General features: G+C 44.7%; 1 protein-coding gene and 1 long non-coding RNA gene across 4 annotated transcripts in view; one reads left to right on the top strand and one right to left on the bottom strand.

Moving 5' to 3' along the window:
* The first annotated feature begins 927 nt into the window (after window positions 1–927).
* The window catches only part of ARID2 (AT-rich interaction domain 2), a 102,786-nt gene continuing 89,249 nt past the window's right edge, over window positions 928–14,464 (top strand). Inside the window, exons 1-4 of one of the 2 annotated variants that reach the window (XM_033163449.1) lie at window positions 928–946; window positions 12,387–12,657; window positions 12,834–12,927; window positions 14,054–14,151. In XM_033163449.1, the coding sequence (XP_033019340.1) occupies window positions 12,566–12,657; window positions 12,834–12,927; window positions 14,054–14,151 (284 nt within the window). In that variant the 5' untranslated portion in view covers window positions 928–946; window positions 12,387–12,565. Of the gene's footprint in view, window positions 947–12,386; window positions 12,658–12,833; window positions 12,928–13,347; window positions 13,498–14,053; window positions 14,152–14,464 lie in introns of those variants that run through there. The other variant, XM_033163450.1, reaches the window with a different exon arrangement.
* Window positions 6,241–12,393, bottom strand: LOC117054523. Of its 2 annotated transcripts, none has more exons than XR_004427511.1 (2): window positions 12,151–12,393; window positions 6,241–6,519 (listed from the first exon to the last, which is right to left on the bottom strand). It is a non-coding gene; the product is annotated as an uncharacterized LOC117054523 (long non-coding RNA). The 2 variants fall into 2 exon arrangements; XR_004427510.1 differs by lacking the exon at window positions 12,151–12,393 and adding an exon at window positions 7,564–7,718.

Here is a 14,464-nt window from a genome sequence, read left to right as displayed (position 1 = left end):
TCTGAACACTTGTACAGGATGTGCATCTCTTAAGGTCACAAACTGAAAAACCAACTCTAAACATATTATCCCATGAAATTAAATGGAACTTTGTTACAAGAACTGCCTTTGAATCCTACATAAACTGCCCTTAGATTCAAAGACTTGAAACCCTTACAAAGAGTTAAATCGACTTGTAAATGAAATTTTTAAAAAGGATGAAGACAAGTTTTCCCAATAGCAGGCCTTTATGAAAGTACTGGCAAGTAAAGCAAGCATTTCTCATCTTCACCCCTTCCAGGATCACAGGATTGATGAAACATGTTACATAAAAAGGGGCATATAAAACCACAACTTCCTTGAAATGTCATTAGTTCAAAAGAAGCTTATTTCCAGAGAGACTTTCAGCTAACTATTGTCTGTCCCAAAAGGACAAGGTACCAGTACACTTTAATTCATTTTGCATGAATAGATTAATCTGTTAACCATATTCCTTCAGACAACTCATGCCCCATACTAAATATTTTAGGTCTTCCTCTACGATAAGAGATCTAGACAGGCTGCCAGCTGGGCCTTTTCTGAAGTACTGTTTGGCTCTGTGGAAGCCAACTTCATTCCTCGTAGCGACGGTAGATAAACCAAACATCTTTACCCTCCTTTCAGTGGTCAAAGTCAGCATTTTGTAGTTCATGATGGATCTGCATGAAATACTGCACATAAAGGAATTAAGCTCAACTACTTTCATAATGGCAAACAGCCTTTTAAGGGAGGGGGAAAGGAGAATAGAATTTTGGACTTAAAATTGTTCCATGGCAGTTGGGACAAACCGTTAGAAGGAAAGGCAAGCCATCCACCCCCAACTGTTTGGACAGTAGCAACATAATTCCCATTGGGGTGGCAAGACTCTTTACAACGGCGAGATAAAATGAAACCTTGGTGGGAAGTGACCTGCAAAGCCTACGACGATGTGAGTACTATGCATTTTAACGTAACGTTGCCAGCAATTTGTTCTAATGGCTAGTGCTTGAACACAAGGATGGAGGACGTGCACACTTCCCATTAGCATGGCCAACCAAGTTCAGCATCGGAGGTGGGGGAGGGGGGGGAACAGAGGCTTCCCCATCCTTCCTTCAGCCTCATGGCTCCTTTATGGTAGTTTTGACATCTGTGTTAGCTAGCTGTTTCTGTAAGCTTCTGGCCCTCTGCTAGAACCTCAGAGCAACTATTCTCAACCTGGTGCCATTCAGATATTTTGCTCCCTGTAGTCCAAAATATCTGGAGGGCACAAAGTTGGGGAAGGCTGAGTCAGGTTATTATAAAAGTAATGGCAAGTGGGTGTGCATGAGTGGCATAATGATTATTCTCCACTCCAGTTTAATCCAATAAGCAAGCTCACAAATGTAAAGAAAGAGAGTGCTCCTGGAGACGGCCAGGTTTTCTTTGTGTGTGCAAAGGTGGAGTCTAGCTAACCCTGATGCTCCCAAGTACAGTGGATGTGTTGATTAGACATACATTGCAACCTGTCCCGAAGGGCAGTAGAGAACGGTTCAGAGGGTGAAGTAGGCCACAAAAGGGATCAAAAGCTCAGAACAAGATTATGGACATGGCTGACGTCTCTACAGTCACTGCAAACCACTTCAGGGTCTGGATAACTGGAGCTGACAATTCCAAAAAGAAATCTAGCAGGATCCATTATGATACAAATGTAGTCAAACCACCGCTGGATCGTCCCTTGGATGATTTCCTCACTGCTGGGAGAATACATTATATGCATCCAAGGAACATTTTTAAAAAAACCAACCCCCTCATACTTTCATAAACAAGCTGTGAATGTTGATTGTTTCTGTAAAGCAGATCCCTCCCATTGTTACTGCAATTCAGAAGCCTGAAGCAGAAAACACAGCATATGTTCTTAGCTAATTTTGGAAGAGCTGCTGCTGTTTCCAGTGTAAGCCAACCAGTGCTTTTCACCAAGAAATGAGGTGTTGTACTGTTGGCACCAATAAAGGATGGAGCAGTGTGCACAATAGCATTTTCTCCATTTCATCATAGGATAAGCTAGCTAAATTAACCACTACCTCAGAGATCCTGCTTCTCTGCTTGTTCCTAGTTCTCAATACTCACTTCCACTGGATTCCAAAATAAGCAAAGAGAGATTCAGATTCACTGATTAACTCTAACAGGTGAAACTGCTCTTCAAAGGCTGCATAATACTGAAGCATGCATATTTTAGGGTTCTACCCTCCCACTGCACTTGATTGCATTCAAGGGAGAGTTGAGACTTGCTCCATTACTGCAACTGTTTCCTGCAATTAGCACCTGGATTTGCTCATTTCCCCCTCTTCCTTCACCCTACCCGTTTTGGATTAAACTGTCAGCCATTATGATAGGGGATCTATAAATTCTACATCGTCTAAAATACTGTTAAGCTCTTAATTAGCAACAGTGGCAATAACTGGAAATTTTGAAATCCATGTAAATATATGTGCAGGACAATCTCTGCACAGAATTAAATCCTGTCATGTTCAATGGGACTTCTAGAGATGCACGCTTTGAACTGCAGACTTAAGAACAAGACATGTAGGTGCTTTATAGGAAATGGTGTGTAAACACACTAGAACTAGTTTTGATGTTCAGCATCCAGCTACATACTCTTTTTGCTCTAGTGGCCCTGCAGTTTTTAAAAAGCCAAGCCATGGACCCCCTACTTTTGAAAACTTTTTAATCTCTATGGTAGTTTTTGTTATGTGAATGGTGCCACGGAACCCTTGGGTGGGTTACACAGACCCCTTGTAGTCAACAGACTACCCACTGGGAACCACTGCTATAGATTATCATTATGATGATCTCCAGCAGCTCTGCGGTTCTTGTACTCCTCCTTTTGTTTCTTCCTCTGGTGTTACCTTGAAGGGTTCAGAAGCTTCTGCTTCCATTTTGACCTAACCATAGCTTGTCATGGCATCTGAAGCCAGACAAATTGTTGTAAGTCTTAATTATGATTAGTAGAAAAAAGCTACCTCCAAAACATAGTTTTCAACAATGCTTTGTTTCCACAAACCAGTAAAGATTAACTATAGTTAAGTGTTGCATCAAAACCTTCAACTGTAGTGAAAGCTTCTGAACTCCTCCTTGCAGCTGGTTTGGAGTCATTGAGTCTTGTCCTTACAACACTAAAATATACTGGTAGTTTACTGTTCTGCACAAAATGGTCCAAAGTTTTTACACTTTTAATATATGAGCAATGGTTTTTATTTAGTGCAACCTGGCAAAATCTTCAGTCCACAAACTAGGCAAATCTGAGTATTTGATTTAATAGTAATGTATAGAAGAAACCTGAACTTCTGTTCTTCCCATCATTTCTTGTGTGACTTAAGAGAGGCATGACAATATGGAAGCTTGACTTAATACCAGGATGCAATACAGAGAGTTAGTGTTGATGCAGATTGGTACCTTGTTCTTCAATGCATAAAGAGCAAATAGAGATTGCTGCCCTTGCTATCAACCTAGGACCTCAGTTTAGCTGGTGTGGTACAAACCAATGTTGTTTAGGATTAAACTGATGAGAAAATAACCAAATTTAACTATGGTCAGTAAACTTTTGGAGGGGGGGACGACACACTGTCAATTTTAAGCTGGCTTGCAAAGTTTCTGGTCCACAGAATGAATTTCTATATAACCTAAGATAGAAAGCCAAACTCTCTAGATGAGATGTCAAAAGGATTCTCCATCATGTTCCCCCCATACTTAAATTTATCTGGGAGAAAAAGGAAACCACCTTCCCCACCCCAACTGCTTTTAACAGCTGCATGGTAGGCAGACAACTAGAAAGTATTAAGTTTTTCCAAGTACAGTGGTACCTCAGGTTAAGAACTGAATTCGTTCTGGAGGTCCGTTCTTAACCTGAAACTGTTCTTAACCTGAAGCACCACTTTAGCTAATGGGACCTCCCACTGCTGCTGCGCCGCCAGAGCACAATTTCTGTTCTTATCCTGAAGCAAAGTTCTTAGCCTGAAGCGTTATTTCTAGTTTAGTTTAGTCGAGTATGTAACCTGAAGCATATGTAACCTGAGGTACCACTGTACTGAGATGTAGTGATTTGAGAACTGGGGAGGATGGGGTGGGGAGGTGATTGCACTTCCCATCTTATAATGCTTATTGGCACTGTACCTTTATTTTGAAAGAGTTACTCTAAAAGGAAGGTTCCCTACTGAACAACTCCCTCTCTTTTCTTTTAAAAAAATGAACAGATGTCAGACTGGACTTCAACACTTCCTTTAGGAGCACTCTCCCCTTTACAATCACTACAGGAACCAATAGCCCTTCTCATTAAGGAATACCTAGCTCTGCTTACTCAGAATATCAGTTAGCTATCCTTTAAGAGTAATTTCACCATAAAGGCTTGCAGGTCAGCACAAGCTCATCTGCAGGATTTTGCATCATTTGCTGGAAAACTTACACCAATTGTCTTAAATCCACCAGATTCATAAGAGTCAAGAAGCATTTTTTTCCTATTTTTGAGGAAACTCAAACCTTCATTTTTTGCACAATAGAATATGGGTTGCAGTTTGAAATACAACCCAATGTCATATCAACCTAGTTATGTTTCACAAGAAAGGACAAATATTGACACATTTAAGCGTGCCACGTATATAGCTACTGATAAAAACCTAGGGACACAAATGCTGTAAATGCTCAAAGAAATTTATCCAAGACCACAGTGTTAAAGAAACAGTCAAATATGTTATTGTCTTAAGAATGTATACCAGCCTACCATCCTATAAACAAATTTATCATAGCTCCAGGTGTTCCACAACAGATAACTTAGGATTCCTTGAATATAAATCATGAAGCATGTGAATACAGCTTGCTACATAGCTTAGTTTAGATAAGCACTTTGATTAATGCAAGTCTCATGTGGATTATGAGGATGAGTATTTGTGAAGTTGAGGGTCCAATCTATCCACTCTTAAGAGGTAGTCCCACTGAGTACAGTGAGATTTACCATTGAGTAAGGATGCTTCAAATCATACTACAGAGCTTGCTTAATGGATGTGAACATTAAGTGACAAGTTTCAATTTTAGGTGACTCTCCTTATAGCTAAGAGTCAAAACTTGGGGGGTGATAAAAAGACAAATGACTGATGACAATGTTTTACGCTAAACAGAAACACTATTTGCATTGGTGTTATCACCTTAAATCACATCTCAATTTAAAATGGATATAACAATGACTTATGAGAGAAAGCATTTTTTTTTAAAGGAACAGTCTTTTCCAGAGTATGTTTGGTAAAAGTGCTTAACATGCAAGTCTTTTTATATTAAGAATGTGATAGGCTCTGGGAAATAGAATTTTCAAGGTGTTAACCAAGAAATAAGATATGCTTGCCTAGTGTAAATATATTCTTGCCTTGATTATTTAGCTGAATAAAATGCACACTGTGGGACTACAACCTTCAACAACTAGTGCAAGTACTTGTTATTTAAAATATAAAGTACATATAATGACCCAAATTCTAAGAGAAACCCATACTGCTGAAGCATATAGTTCCTAAGTAAACTTACCTGGGAGTAAACCCCATGGAACGCAGGGGGTTTCCTTCTGAGTAAAGATACATGGCTTATGCTAGGAAGCTTGAAGTTCTTTAATAACAAAAACTAATGGTGTCTATACTTAAAAGTAACAACACCAAAATGGCAGAAAGCAAGCTGCAACAGTCTACTCCTGAGAAGAAAGCCGAAACCACATAGGAAAACAATTACCATTGCATGAAAGGATAGTAAGCAGAAGGGAGAAGTAGATGCGTTAGTAAAACAGTTACCGTAATTGTGGGTACGAATTAGCACTGGGAAAATGACCACAGTGGCTTTGTTTCATAACTACCTTTTAAATTCTACTGTAAGTAAGACTGTGGCAAATCACAATATCTGCATTCTAACAAAGTTAATGTTAACATTGGTACAAATTAAGAGTATACCATTAGGCAGTGTTCCAGTTGAGCTTTTATTTTTCATAAATATTACCAAATCAAGTACGTAGTTTAATTTGTGCTGCTCACTAAGGCACTCTGATCGCAAAAAGCCTTACGATGAGGTTGGGGTTCCCCACCCCCCAGAATTAGGACAATGCATTGCAAACCACACCAGCCTCAACGCATCACTTTAAAGCCTTTTCAAAATAATTTTCGCAGGCTAGAGGTGCTAAATAATCTAACCATTAAAATAAGCGACTCAAGTTTAGGTTTTTTTTTTTAAATCCCTTAAAAAAAAGAGCTTGTTAAAAACGAAACATCTTCGTAGGGGGAAAAAAGCCATTGATAACAAGACCAAACACGAGATCCCTTACATAAACGTAGATGTGTACCTTGCAGGGTTGCCAGCACTGCAACACGGAAGAGAGCATCAGTTTTAACAAGGCGAGATACATTCAGAAAGGCACAATTGAAAAAAGAAAGCACGAGAGTTATGCATTCCCAAACGTGACGCGCGTTAAAAGTCTTACAACTCTGCCCATCCTTCGCTTGGGGAAGAAGTGCTGGTTTGCTAGAACAAAAAAGAGAGAGAATGACTAAGGAAAAAAAGTTACAGGGCCCTGCTGTAGTTAAAAAAGAATAATCTGTGGAGGAAAGCCGAGGAAGGGGACGGGGCTGGGAGCGAGGCGGCGGCGGCGGCAGCAGCAGCGAGAGCATCCCCTCCTCCTCCTCCGGCTCCTCCATCGCGCTGTGGCGACCGGCGCTCCAGTCCCACCCCGGGGTGGAGACCTGCGTCGCGGCAGCGGAAGGGGAGGAGGCGAACGCTCGCGAGGTCTGAGAGAAATCCGAACTGCGGAGAAAATGGCCCCAATTCAAAAAAATAAAAAATAACAGAGAGAGAGAGAGAGAGAGAGAGAGAGAGAGAGAGAGAGAGACGAAAGAGCAGCCAATCCAGAAAGGCCAAAAAGCAGCGAGGAGCCGCAGCGAAGACCGGCGGAGCAGCAGCCCCGCGCCCTCAAGCCCTGAGGGCGGCAGCTGCTGCTGCTTTTTGCTGCCTCGCCGCCTCCGCCCGCCTCCGGCTTTCGCGTCAACAAGGCTCGTCTTGGGGAGGGAGGGGGGGAGCGAGGGAGCGGCGAAGTCCTTCTCCCCCACCTCCCCTCTCCCTCTTTCAACGCGTTGACCCGGCCGCCGCCTTCTGCTCCGCGCGGCCCCCCTTCAGCCGAGCCCGTCTCTCTCTCTCCGCTGCTGTGACAGCTCCACAGGCACAAAATGGGGCTGCTCTTTTCCGTGGGCGCCGCCATTTTGTGAAGAGCCGAGCGGCCCCGTTGGTGCTGTGGTGGTGGTGGCGACGCCGCCGCCGCCTCGGTCCTCCGAAGGCCGCGCTGTCAACGGCTCCTGGCTGGGGCCTTTAGTGCGGTGGCGGGATGATATCGACCCCCTCCAGGGAATCCCCCAGCGGACGGTTGCGTAAGGGACCGTGCGCAAATTGCGGCGCTCTGGCAGCGGAGAGCCGCCTAGCCCGGCTACGCAGTTTGAGTATCCCTGCTGCCGCCGCTGCTCCCGCCGCCGCAGTATACAGTACGCGCAAGGAAATGAAGCGAGGGAACTGACTCACCTCTGCCAAGTTACCAGGCGCTTGTGGGAGGGAGACCCCTAGTTTTTGAGTCATTCGAGGACTGTTTACAACTCTCCCTCCTGAGTGGAGGACGAGAAAAAAGCCTCATGTTCCCACAAGGCGCTTGAACGCACGCTCGCCTGGTGCTGCCTTTTTCTTTTTTTCTGGAGCAACAGCTATTTCTGCGGATATTAACTTTGAAAGAGCAAAATAAGGAACGGCGATCGAACTTTGCATGCACCCTTCGGATTAGGGTGGTTTTGGGGGTGAGATTTGCAGAACTTCTCCTCCCTCCCCCCTCAAAGAAACTGCTGTAGAAGGGCAGGAGGTTTAAAATGTTGAGAAATAATCCCAAACCAGGGGATTTTGCCCTCTTCTCAATAATGAATATGACCTGGAGGGCAGGTTTTACCAACCATCTTAATACATCTCTATCTCTCTGTATTCAAGATGAAACTGCAATCCAGCTGAAAGAAAAACATAATCTTAGATTTTAATTTCCTGAAGCAATTTAGTACATGGCATAAAGGGAATATAGATTTCCTTGACCGGCTCACTGGAGACCATAATGTGTAATCGATTTTTAAACAGAACTCTCTCCTAACTTTAGTTACTAGATCTCAGATTTGATAACATGATGATACAGGGCTGGGGGTTCAGTTCATTGCATGAGAGGGGAAAGTGCCCTTTGCCCCATAAGTCTCAAATAGTCATCTAGAATCTTATTCTAAGGGGGAAAGCAAGTGTTCACCTACATTACAATTTTTAAATGTTGGTGACATATTTTTTTAAATCATCAAGTGGTCATCTACAGTATAATTTATTTTATGGGCCTAACAGCCATTCTACTTTCAACTGAAAAAGAGCTGTGATAGGGAAATATTCCCAAGTATTACAAAGAGTTTATCAAACTATCTGAAGTTCCATTTACTCTGAGGCTGATATATATTCTGTTGAAGATTGGTGAAATCATCTGTTACCCTGTGGGAACAAAACAAAACAAAATTTCATTTGAATTCTACACATACATTCCAACTCTGAGTTGGGTTGTGTTTACAAAATTCTTCATTGGGTATTATTGCTACTAAATTTTTAACGAGGACTATCACATACTACATTCTTTGGCATGTCTAGTAAGTAAGCCCTACTGAACTCACTGGAATTTACTCCAATATATGGATTGCAAACTAAGGAAAGCAAACTTTGGATGTGGGGATCACATAAGCTTATTCTGGAAATCAAGTAGGGCTTGTTTTCTTAATAGTGTGATTTGCCCTTCAGTGGTGTGCTTAAATTAATCAAGTTACCAGAAATGATCAGAAGCTTTTCTTTGGACGTGCATTTTAATACATAGTATGGAGCACCGGCATACAATGCCCCACTTCAAGCTGCAACTCTATACATACATACATATGTATAACATATGGAGTAAACAATGGGGTTTTACTTCTGAGTAGATACAGAGGATTGGAGAAGATCAGTCTACATCCCAATCCCAAAGAAGGGCAGTGCCAAAGAATGCTCCAACTACCGCACAATTGCACTCATTTCACACGCTAGCAAGGTTATGCTTAAAATTCTACAAGGCAGGCTTAAGCAGTATGTGGACCGAGAACTCCCAGAAGTGCAAGCTGGATTTCGAAGGGGCAGAGGAACCAGAGACCAAATTGCAAACATGCGCTGGATTATGGAGAAAGCCAGAGAGTTCCAGAAAAACATCTACTTCTGCTTCATTGATTATGCAAAAGCATTTGACTGTGTCGACCACAGCAAACTATGGCAAATTCTTAAAGAAATGGGAGTGCCGGATCACCTCATTTGCCTCCTGAGAAATCTCTATGTGGGACAAGAAGCTACAGTTAGAACTGGATATGGAACAACTGATTGGTTCAAAATTGGGAAAGGAGTACGACAAGGCTGTATATTGTCTCCCTGCTTATTTAACTTATATGCAGAATACATCATGCGAAAGGCTGGACTGGATGAATCCCCAACCGGAATTAAGATTGCCGGAAAAAATATCAACAACCTCAGATATGCTGATGATACTACCTTGATGGCAGAAAGTGAGGAAGAATTGAAGAACCTTTTAATGAGGGTGAAAGAAGAGAGCGCAAAATATGGTCTGAAGCTCAACATCAAAAAAACTAAGATCATGGCCACTGGTCCCATCACCCCCTGGCAAATAGAAGGGGAAGAAATGGAGGCAGTGAGAGATTTCACTTTCTTGGGTTCCATGATCACTGCAGATGGTGACAGCAGTCACGAAATCAGAAGACGCCTGCTTCTTGGGAGAAAAGCAATGACAAACCTAGACAGCATCTTAAAAAGCAAAGACATCACCTTGCCGACAAAAGTCCGTATAGTTAAAGCTATGGTTTTCCCAGTAGTAATGTACGGAAGTGAGAGCTGGACCATAAAGAAGGCTGATCGCCGTAGAATTGATGCTTTTGAATTATGGTGCTGGAGGAGACTCTTGAGAGTCCCGTGGACTGCAAGAAGATCAAACCTATCCATTCTCAAAGAAATCAGCCCTGAGTACTCACTAGAAGGACAGATCCTGAAGTTGAGGCTCCAGTACTTTGGCCACCTCATGAGAAGAGAAGAATCCCTAGAAAAGACCCTGATGTTGGGAAAGATGGAGGGCACAAGGAGAAGGGGACGACAGAGGATGAGATGGTTGGACAGTGTTCTTGAAGCTACTAACATGAGTTTGGCCAAACTGCGAGAGGCAGTGAAGGATAGGCGTGCCTGGCGTACTCTGGTCCATGGGGTCACGAAGAGTCGGACACGACTGAACGACTGAACAACAACAACAACAAAGATACATATTGGATTGTACTGCAGCAAGTCTTATGAAGTGTATGGATACATAATATGGTTCAAATGTTCTACCCTCTTGCTTGCCTTGTCCAGGTCTCACACACCTTGAGATCATCCTCCCCTTCCCCACATTCCTACCTACAGTATTGTATGCATAAGATCACATCCTTCTCCCTTTCCCCTAACAACTATAATCTCTCATAGCACTTACCTTTTGTGTTTCTTACACATTCATTCTTGTGCTACTTGATTTGCAGTCTGGGCTTGCAATAGTCAAAGAACACAAAACCGCCATTCACTTTTACAGACCTCTAGGTTTCGCAATCCATATTTTGGATCAGGGGCCTTTAATAGTTTAACTGCTTTATTACCCATAAGATTTGCAAAAGTAGTGGGCTGGTATGTCACACCCCACTGGTATGTCATATTATTGGTTTAAAAAACACCAAATAAGTAATATATATGGTGTAAATTAATAAAACTATGTGCTGCATACACAATGGGGCCAGGTATAACTTATAGCCCAAGTTTCCTCAGTAAGTACGTTTTCCCTGCCTATATGATATTCCCTGATAATTACAGCTGCACTTGCTTATTGTACAATAATAAAACTTCATGTAGTGCATTTCAGGATTTCAAAGTGTGTTACAGTTTATCCCATTGAGTCTTGCAACACCCCTGCAGGGTAGGCCAATATTATTACCCCCCCCCCCCCCCCCGTTGCACACGGCCTCAGGCTGAGAGAATAAAGACTTGCCTTATAGTGAATTCATGGCTGAGATGGAATTTGAGCTAGGGAGATCACCCGGCTTTGCCATGGTTAGACAAGTTTCATATATTTTGAAGCTGATTATTATTATTATTTTTAATATAAAACCTTTGTATTATTAGTGAATCTTCAGAAGTCATGTGCTACAGAAAACTTTCTAGATTTTTTTTTAGATCACCCTGAACTACAGAGGTTAGGAACTCTCATAAAATTACTTTAGGCCATGCGTAATGTGATACTAGGAAATATGTGTTCACATGAACAAACATATGGTATCCAAAAATATGCGGGATCTCCCAGTTTTGATGTAGAAAGGTTTTCAAAGTTAAAAATACACTGATGATTATTTTATTTTCCTTTTGAAAGATACAGTTGGTTTGTTTATATACAAAACACGCAAGTCCCTCCCTCCCCCGATTCTTTTATCTCCTCCGATTAACCTGGAAAGCACTTCCATCTTTCTAAAGTTTGGGAAGAATGGAACATTTCCCCCTGCCCCTAACCCTGGAACAACCGGTAGTAGCCGCTTCCAACCCCTTCCTTGCCCCCCCCCTCCTCCAGCCTTTTCTCTTTCCGCCCGGCTTTGTGTGTGTGAAGTTTGCGGCACATTGCAGATGAGCCCTTAGCCGCGAGAGAAGCCTATTGTTCCCCGCCAGGAACTGCTCGCTGGCAGTGCTGCCTTTTGCCATTTCGGAGCTGCCTTTTGCAGTGCCTCGGCCGGCCTGCGGGGTGCGCTGTGTCGCGATCTCGCCCAGGCAAGCAGCACGGCGGCCTCAGATCTTTTTGTCTGAGAGAGGAGAGAAGTGAATCCCGCTGCCGCCGCCGCCGCCGCCACCACCGCCGCCGCTGTACAGTGTGTGTGTGTATGTATGTGTGGTGCGAGAGAGGGAGAGGGGAGATCTCATGGAGCCGCGTCTGTAATACACACACGCACACACACACTGTCAGTCCCTCACTCCAGCCTCCCCCAACCCCCACCCTACCACAACACTAACCCAATTCATTGTGTGATCCAGCAGCACCATGTTGAGTCTCATGTGCAGGCTGGATCGGCTGGGTTCGTGGTGCTGAGAGAGGCAGGCAAGGCAGCGGCGGCGGCAAGAATTGCCGAGCGGTGGCCCCTCTCTCCCTCGCTGCGCGTTGTGTGGAGACAGGACTCGTAATTGCCACTCTCTCCGGGCTCCCTTATTCCTTTTAAACTTTTTCTCCCTTTCTCTCTTCTCGAAACAAGTCCCTCTCCATGGCTGATCCCCGGCCGAGCACAGGAGGAACCCGGGTCTCTTGAAAAAAGGCGAGGAGGAGCCGCGGATTGTTGTTGTTTTTCTGTTGGATTTTTTTTCCCTCCCTCCACTTAAGGAGACAAAAACCCCCGACCTCCTTTTTTTTTTTTTTTTAAATCGGGGGGCCGACATGGCAAATTCGACCGGGAAAAACCAACCCGACCATCGGAGAAAAGGACTGGCTTTCCTGGACGAGCTGCGGCAGTTTCACCACAGCAGAGGGTGAGCGAGAGGAAAATGGGGAGATGGAAGGGGATGGCGGCGGGGGGAGGCTGTGCGAAGCGGCCGATTTTAACTTCCAGCCCCTTCCCTGAAGGACGAGGCGGCCCCCCGCGAGGGCAGGGAAGGGGGGCCGACTTGACAAGTTGTTTTTGTGGCGCTCTCTCCTCTCTCGGCAGGTCTCCTTTCAAGAAGATCCCCGTGGTGGGTGGGAAGGAGCTGGACCTGCACGCTCTCTACACCCGAGTCACCACTTTAGGCGGATTCGGGAAGGTGAGTGGAAGTTTTAATTCGCTTTCCCCGCCCGCCCACCTCCTCCCCCAACTCTCTCGCCGCCCTCGGGGGCCCCGGCGGCGGGCTGGGGGGGTCGGCGCCCGTCTTTTCCTCAAGCCGGGCTGGGAAGGGGGGGGAAGGGGAAGGAGGAAGCAGGCAAGGCAGGTTGGTGCCTCGGCCTTGTTGGCGGAGAGCTGGAGCCCGGGGTGGGGGGGGGAGTGCCGCTTTTCCCAGGGTCCCCCCCCCTCTAGATATTTATTTTTTGAGGGGGCTGTTATAACCCCACGTCTCCTGGAGGGCAGGAGAGAGTGGGCAAGGCGGCGTGTGTGAGGCAGTTTCTTCCGCTTGCGGGTTGTGTGTGTGTGTGTTTCTCCCTCGCGCGCAGAGAGAGAGAGAGGGAGAGACTCTCTGAGTGCAGTTTTAGTGCAACTCAAAATTAGCGGGCATGTTTAACATCGATAATCGGCACGGAGCTCGGGCTCGGAGATGATCCCGGCGGCCGTGGGGGGGACCAGGCGCTGCCCCGCCAGCCCTTCCCGGAGAGGAATAACAAAAGGGGCAGCCAAGACGGTGTGTAATCAAATAGCCATCTTTAGGCTTCAAGGCTAGGGACAGAAAATGTAGGCCTCAAAAGAAAGGCCTCTCTGTGTCGCGGGAGCTGGCGGGCGGGCTCGGCGGGACGGGGCCCCGGCACCCCTGGGCCGGCGGGGGCGGCCCCCCATCCCGACTCGGCCTGGCTCCTTTTCAACTTCTTTGGGTTTTTTTTAACGGGCCGCGGGAGGATTTAAAAGCAAGGCGGCCGGAGAGACTCCCGATTGGTTATTGTCCAGGCAGCGAGGACAAAAACAAACCTCTCCACACCGAAATACAAAAAAAAAACCCCTCAGAAGCCTTTTCTCGCTCCCCAATAAAATAAATGTTGTAAAATGCGAGGGGAGGAGCGAGATGGGATCGCCACGGTTGCCTGTCAGGGCGAAATAGGGATCCCAGATCAGATGGAAAGAAATACAGAGATCTTTCTCACATTTGTTGGGTTTTTCATGGCAGCCCTTTTTCTGAGGGTGGTGAGCGACGACGTTGTGCATGTGTGTGGTTTTTGTGCATCTCAGTGTGTTGTTTTTGACAGGTATCTGAGAAGAATCAGTGGGGAGAAATTGTAGAAGAGTTTAACTTTCCCAGAAGTTGTTCTAACGCTGCCTTCGCTTTAAAACAGTATTACTTGCGGTAAGTGTTGATAAGGACTTCTGCAGCAGTGGTGTGGAATATGGGGGGTAGTAGCATTTTGCTCTTTTTAGGGTGTGAAAAATAAGCAATATCTTCTCCTTCATTGAGACATTTCTTTTTTAAAAATTGCTGTTGTGTCTCTTGCCAGTTGAAAGTGCCTTTTTCTTTTGTTAAAGGCTATGATGTTTCTGGATTTGCATTATTTTTTATTTACTTCTGCCTGATGCCCAGTGTGTACAAATAGTAGTTGTAGGAAGCTTTTTATTGGTTATTTAACACTGATATCACAGTAAGGCTGGCTATGTGAAGCAAA

This window comes from Lacerta agilis, chromosome 10 (genome assembly GCF_009819535.1).
Source record: "Lacerta agilis isolate rLacAgi1 chromosome 10, rLacAgi1.pri, whole genome shotgun sequence".
Classification (NCBI taxonomy): Eukaryota; Metazoa; Chordata; class Lepidosauria; order Squamata; family Lacertidae; genus Lacerta; species Lacerta agilis.
Note: the sequence above shows the minus strand (reverse complement) of the source record. Positions and strands in the feature narration are given on the sequence as shown.